This window comes from Cynara cardunculus (assembly GCF_001531365.2).
Source record: "Cynara cardunculus var. scolymus isolate 2C chromosome LG 12, CcrdV1, whole genome shotgun sequence".
In the NCBI taxonomy this organism is placed as follows: Eukaryota; Viridiplantae; Streptophyta; class Magnoliopsida; order Asterales; family Asteraceae; genus Cynara; species Cynara cardunculus.
In genome coordinates this window covers 3,842,126-3,849,702 of record NC_037539.1, presented here as the reverse complement: position 1 = coordinate 3,849,702, position 7,577 = coordinate 3,842,126, and the positions used below count along the sequence as shown (strand labels likewise).

The 7,577-nt window shown below is 33.0% G+C and overlaps 1 protein-coding gene across 1 annotated transcript; it reads left to right on the top strand.

Annotated features, from left to right (window-relative positions):
• Positions 1–1,249: 1,249 nt before the first annotated feature.
• LOC112523285 (methionine aminopeptidase 1B, chloroplastic) lies at positions 1,250–5,793 on the top strand. Its single transcript, XM_025132815.1, has 10 exons — positions 1,250–1,398; positions 2,282–2,363; positions 2,470–2,707; positions 3,232–3,393; positions 3,472–3,513; positions 3,596–3,667; positions 4,105–4,184; positions 4,637–4,734; positions 4,841–4,888; positions 5,338–5,793. The coding sequence occupies exons 1-10, from the start codon at positions 1,284–1,286 to the stop codon at positions 5,481–5,483; spliced, it is 1,083 nt and encodes a 360-aa protein (XP_024988583.1). The 5' UTR covers positions 1,250–1,283; the 3' UTR covers positions 5,484–5,793.
• The last annotated feature ends 1,784 nt before the right edge of the window (positions 5,794–7,577 follow it).

Genomic DNA, 7,577 nt, shown 5'->3' with positions numbered 1-7,577 from the left:
GAATAAAGATCTCCCTTTCTTTGCCAATTTATGAAATTTGGCATGTGATGTTGGCATGATGTATTATCTTTTGTATTTCAATACTTGTTATGTATACAAGTTTTGTATCGAGATACATGATAAAATTTGGTAGCTACTTTTGTATTATAGCTTTTGTATACATTTGAAACCGAATGTATAAAGTTGTATTTCTTGATATATGAAAATATATGTTTATATGTAAATGTGATTATGAGGTGTTACAGACTAAATATGTAATTTCTCAAATCAGGACTTTTTAACGATGTTAGATGTAAGGACGAAATGTAAATCATAGGGACGAAAAAAAAAACAGTTTTTAAAAACCATAGGTGCGAAAATCGTGTTTTGGAACGGAAATCATAGTTTACTATTAATAAAAGATCAATTATTACTTGTTAAATTGGTTCTTATAAATGCCCGTTAATAGAAATTAAATAAAGATATTAGTTTTTTGATGAAAAATGAGACCAATAATAAAATAGATGAGAATAGGGTCAAATAAATTAATATAATGTTTATAATTAATATTTTATATTTTTTTTTTTGGATTTTAGCATTATAAAAATATAAGAATTTTGAAATAAAAATTTCACAAATTGTTTACGGCTTAAAAAACATGTAAGCAACTTATATGTAATTCAAGGCATGTTTCTTAATAACTTAACGAGTTTAATGAGATTCACACTTTGTTCGATCACCTATACATTGACTGTTTAGTAGTAGCTTAATGAGTTAATGACATAAAAAGTGACTTATTCAGTAAGTTTTTATAGATGACTTTATGCGAAAAGCAAGTTTTTCCAAACTTGTTCTTTCCAATTAAAAAACACGATCATTTCAACTATAAAAGTTATATTCCAAACAAACTTTTTTCAATCTATACAGATATATTTATCCACTTAAACAGCTTTATTCATATAGAACTTTCAGAGAAATAACTTGCAAAGCAACTTTTACCTTCCTATAACTAATAGTCACTTTCGTCCTCTTTCATCGTTCAAAGTATAACCAGGCCGGTCCCAAGTCGGTCTAGAACCAGACCAGGCCCATTTGGCCATCTCTAAATTATTGCCGACAAAAGACAATTTTAGGTTAACCGAATTGACCCAATGAAAATTGTGGATCAAGCCCATGGTTGATGTTCTTGAATCTTGAGCCCTCCTGTTTTTTGGGTTTAAGTTGAACGTCTGTATTTTCTGAAATGAAATTGAAATTACTCTATCCCCTTTTGGCCTTCCAATTTCAAGGAAAAGAAGCTGCAAATGGCTTCGATTGCTGCTTCAATTTCTTCTTGTTTCCATGGAGAAAACTTGTTGTCCTCTTCATGCTCTTCTCTTTTCTCAAGGACTACACTCAACTTCTCCCCATCCATCTCCGGTAATTTCTGCAATAACATATATATAATTGCATCTTTAGTCTTGTAGTGTGTTAATTTTTGGGTTTCTAGCGTTCTTTAATCTGAAACTAATCATACGTTTATGGGTTTTTTTTGATGAATTATACTCTTAACTGTTCCTCGTTTAATGTCCAGTTCTTTGAAAATTGAGAAGGTTAAGGATGCATGTACATGGGTATTGTGTAGTTAGAATGTATTTTGCATCAAATGAAACCTAATTTCATTGTTAGAATCCCATTTTGGGATTTGCGGAGGTTAAGAATATGTAGTCCTGAGTTTCCAACTTGATTATGTTGTGAATTTTACACTATTGGGGAATCATAGAATTAGAATTGAAGTCCATGTAGCAGGGTGACCATGTGATTGAGATATATCATGTTGTTTCCTACTAATTCGATTGAGTTTTTCTTAACTCCAGTTGTTGCAATGAGAGTATATACTAGTTTTTGAAACATGATATTTTGCAAGGTGGACTACAATTATGGAACCAAAGGTGGACTATGATTATTGCCCATGAAAGCTGATATACTTTTCTTTTAAGGATGTCTTATTTGCATTGTTTTCCTTTTATGGAACTTTTCATGTTAACACTACCTACACTATTATCATTAGATGTAAATTCTTGCTATTGATCTTGGTCCACAAGATTTTTGTGTTTGTTAAAGGGTATTTCAGATACCTGGTACATAGTCAAACAATGTGCATTGCAGACCAATCAAATGTTGCAATTTTCATGGGATAACATGAGTACTAAATCTTCTTTGATGCTGTCGTTTATTGAAATGTGTTTCCTTCATTGAACAAATTACTAATTAGTGAATTTTATGTTTCGTTTGTGTTTCTTTGTATGATTTCAAATTCTAGGTAGTAATTTTAGTGGTAGAAAACAGTTCATGGTTTTTGCAAAGAGATTATCAGGCTTGGAGGAGTCTATGAGGATAAGAAGGTATGTTGGATTAATGAATCTTTTATCATTTGGAGTAAAATGTGATTCACAACCTGCCACGTTTTGTTAAAGACTGTTTCTTGATTGATAATTTTTGCATATATAGGGAACGTGAGCAAAAAACTACAACACCAATTAAACGTAGAACACCCTTGAGGCGTCTAAAGGTATCACCACGTCTTCCTGTGCCTGATAACATACCGAAGCCTCCTTATGTAAGCTCAAAATTGTTGCCAGAGATTGCGAGTGAGTTTCAAATGCATGATGAAGAAGGCATCGCTTGCATGAGGGCAGCTTGTGAACTGGCTGCTAGAGTTTTGGAGCATGCAGGAACTTTGGTTAGGGTAAGAACACAATCCGATTTTCATATTTTCGTGCTTTCTGTTTTAGTTTCTCCAAAAGTTGCATGTGAGAACTATGTATCATCCTACAATGGAGACTTGTTTGGCTTACTGATTTTGACTTTCATGAATTTAATTTTGACTGGCAAAAACATTTGATTTACATAGTTTTGGAAGTCAAATGTACTATTTATATCAAATGTTTAGAAGTGCTGTCTATGATTTCTTGCCCCACACTCTTATGTAATTTGAAAAAAAAAAACAGATAATCTAAGATTTGATACAAAATTTGCAAAGGAAATGTTGGCCCTTAGATACAAAATTTGCAAAGGAAATGTTAGCCCTTAGATACAAAATCTGCAAAGGAAATATATGGTGTTAAATTGCATTCAGGTTTAAACATTTCCTTGAGGAAAAAGATATGTTCTTATCTAGGCATCATTTACATTTGTAATGAAAACATGCTTAATTATCCCTTGTTTATGTATAAACAAATACAAGTTAATGGATTTTTGCAATCATATCAGCCATCAGTGACAACAAATGAAATTGACAAAGCTGTGCACCAAATGATTATCGATGCTGGTGCTTATCCTTCACCTCTCGGCTATGGAGGGTTCCCAAAAAGTGTGTGCACATCAGTCAACGAGTGCATGTGCCATGGAATACCTGATTCTCGTCAACTGCAGGTTCTTTGCTATTATTAGTCCTAGTTTGTTCTTAATATCTAGAACTGCATCCTCCTACCGGTATTGTCTTTTTTGCAGGATGGAGATATAATAAACATTGATGTCACGGTCTACTTAAATGTGAGATGCATAATGTCAACTGATATCATTTTCTTTTTTTAGGAAAGGTTATATCTTTTTCTGATGTATCGTTTTTTGTTAGGGTTATCATGGTGATACCTCAAAGACATTTTTATGTGGAAATGTGGATGATGCTACAAAACGACTTGTGAAGGTACACCTTCGTATCCTCTTTCCAAAATTCCAATTTCCCAATTCTTCTCACTCCAGTATGTTTGATGCTTAATAGCACTTGAAAAAAAGTAAACTTTCATGCATTTATATTATTTTCCTATGTTTTCCTCATTCTCCATTTTGCGGATCTGATCTTTGAGTTCTCTTCATACCAAATACGACCCACCGTCACATCGTGGTTTCTTTTTACACGATTTAAGTTGGCCCCACAAGATAAAAATATGAAACGGTCCAAACAAGACCTAAAGACATGGATTCTTGAATTTTATTTGTTCTATTGGAATTTTAGTCTTACACTTATGCGCAAATCAAATCATGAACTACATTGCTTTACCCATGAGATTTCCGTCAATATTTGCTCATTTGGCGGCTATTTTCAGTTGCAAAATTCTGAAACACTTCCTCCATGGGTGACAGGTTACTGAAGAGTGCTTGGAGAGAGGCATTGCTGTTTGCAAAGACGGAGCTCTTTTCAGGAAAATAGGGAAGAGGATCAGGTACTTAACTCTTCTAGCGATTAGAAGGTCTAGTATTCATTTCGTTCCAGATAAAGAGTTCATATTTGATTTTTGAATTTCAATTGTGTACTTCTTTAGCTTCAATTTGATATGAATGGTTGATGTTCTAGGGAAACAATTGATTCGTACATTGAACTATAAAATGAAGTGCTACAAATCATAATTTATGGTCTAAAAGACAAATATGTTTTTATCCAGAAGACAATATGATCCAATCTAACTTTTTTGAGACAGAGGAAGTGTTATGTAGTCTAATTCATTTGGCAACCGGGTTTTCACACAGAATCAAGAATTATAGTATAAAGGGGTTACGGTTTTCATGACATTTATTAAATTCTTCCTATGCAAAATGTTTCTTTCCATGGTATTTAACTAACTCTATCAGTTGGTTGTTTGGAGTAATAACTTGTCGTTTGCACGATCTCTCTTAGTGAACATGCAGAAAAATTTGGCTATGGTGTGGTGGAACGTTTTGTGGGGCATGGTGTTGGGACTGTATTTCATTCGGAGCCACTTATATTTCATCATCGTATGTTTTTGTTTCTTATTATTCCTAGAACTCAAGCATGTCATTACTCGACTGTATATTTGTATTCATATACTTTTTGAAACTCTGGTTTATTTATTATATACAGGCAATGAGAAGCCTGGTAGCATGGTCGAAGGTCAAACATTTACTATCGGTGAGTTCATGAACTTTTTAGTAACTTTGGAATTAAGCGTATTAAATTTCCAAAATGATAGTATGTGCTCATAAATTGTTATAATCTTGTCTAACTAGATCCTTGGAATAAAAATTACTATTAAACCTTCTTTTTAGAACCAACTAAAAGTCCCATAAGACGCTATTATCAGTTTAAGCTTGCATTGCCAAGCTTTTTGAAGAGACTCACTGTAGTCAATCTTGTAGAGGCCAAATATGCATACATCTTACCCCTCTCGGACTCCACCTATGTGTGGGATATACTGGGTTCGTTTTGTTTGGCTTAAAACTGTACTCAATCTTGTGATCAAATTCAATAGGAGAAGCGTTCTTGATGATGAGTATGGGGGCAAATAGGTAATTGACCATAGAAACAGAAGATCTTCTGTTGACTTGTATGGACTGTATATACGTTGTTATTTTGTGCAGAACCAATTCTTACTCTTGGAACGACGGAGTGTATTACATGGGAGGATAATTGGACCACCTTAACAAAAGATGGCAGCCCTGCTGCTCAGTTTGAACACACCATTTTAATCACTAGAACTGGTGCAGAAATCTTGACAAAGTGTTGAAGCAGCTTTTGACATTGGCTACAATGTATTTGGTACCTGATTTTCGGTCTTGGTTGGTGTATAATTTGTTGTTAATTCAACCAACGATGTGAAATCCCTAAACTGCCCTTTCGTGGCGCTGACCTATTATATATAAATACTACATGCTGTTGCGGTCGAGAAGGCATTTGGAGTCTCTACTATACTCGTCTTTTTGATGGAGGTTATGTTGTATAGAAAATTAAACGCACACCAGCGTCGATATCATTCTCTATGTTATATGTTTTGCAAAATTGTTGTACGAAATCGTTGATTAGCTCTTATTTGATCATTTTGTTCGTATGAATTAACAAAATTTGATTTTTAAAGTTTTAAAATTTTAACAACAATAAAAAACAAAAACCAAGCAAGAAGAAAACTAAAATAAATTCCATAATTGGAAATGATGAAACATCAATCAAATTTCACCAACTACAGCTCAAAAATGGTTTCATCAAGTAAACAACTTGAATCCATGTGTTGCCAAAATCTTGTATTTATGGAGGTTCATCTATAATGACTTCAGATCATTTGTGATTGTCCAAGGATTAGTAGGTGCACATAAGCAGTTTTGAAAATCCACTGTTACTAAAAATAAACTAGCCCTCAAGAGCCAATAATGCTGACTTTCATGTATTTACATCCTTTCTTTTGATTTAGACGTGCACTTCATTTACACTTCTATTAACTACAAAAACTAGAGATTGTTGATCCGTGTCTCACTGATTCCACTTGTTGAAATATATAGAAGTGTTTTTCTTATAGAATACAATACAAGACGAAAGATTGTGTGAGAATAAGAGTTAGAGTGAGAAGCGTAAGAGAGAATTTGGATCATTGATTATTTTGCATCCTAAAACATGAATTTCGCTTTAGAAGTGAATTGATGTAGTGTTTCTCTTTTATTATGATTGATCCAAGGGTGGAGATCTCTTCTCAACGTTCTCAGGGTTGTATTGGTTGTACAAAAACTTTTAAAAAATATTTTGTATGCATGAAATACTATTTATTGATGTATATTACTTGAAATTCAATATTATAAATAATTTTGCATAAGTACAATTCATTAAAGCTCCATTTTTGAATTCGTGTAACTAAATAAACATTAAGATAAACATTCATTTTAAATATAGAAAATTTAAATTATAATTAAGATAATCATTGAGTTCTGACAGAATGTTTAATTATTATGTTTATAAAAAATTATATTATTAAACCAAATATAAATTACTTTGTTATTAAATCTAAATTAACGTATAATAAAAAGTTGAATTAAAGAAGTTACACAAAAAAAAAACAATGATTATTAAATAGTTAATTTGATACTAATATCGATTTATTTTTTTCAAATTTATATTTCATTCAAAATAAAAATATTATTCGTTTTCTCAAAACCACATAAAATCATATTATATTGATAGAAATAAAATAAAAAACTACACATTAAAATAGAGATTTATCTCGCTGCATTGCTAGAGTACAGTATTATATAATACCTTATGACTCGTTTGGCTGGTAGCTTTCTATTAGTGTATCCATACCCAGGTTGCTCAAATATTCGTGCAGCATTCCAGCAAAACATGTTGTATCTGGTTGAATTCATACTTGATCTCCAACAGTTGAAATATATTGATGCAGCAGATAAAATCAAACCAAAGATTAAACACGTTGATTTTATCATGAGTACCCCTGGATGATTCCTTTCTTCAACGAATTGAATACGAACCTTAGGGGCCGTTTGGTTCGCGGAATTCGAAGGAATTTGATGGAATTGGAATGATAAATTCCTTTGACCAAATTCCATTCCTTTGTTTGGTTCATATCTTGAAATGGATGGAATCCTTCAAATTCCAATGAATTCCACAAGTTAAGGAATTCATCATTCCTTAGCATAATGGAAGGAATTGAATTCCATCAACACCCACAACGACCATGCTACTACTGTTTGTGATGCCCCACCCCTAACCCCCTACTACCACCACCACACCACTAATGTCACCACCACCCACCCTACCCCACCACTAACCACCATGCCATTACTGTTGTCATCACACCYACCCACCCCCGGTCACTCAY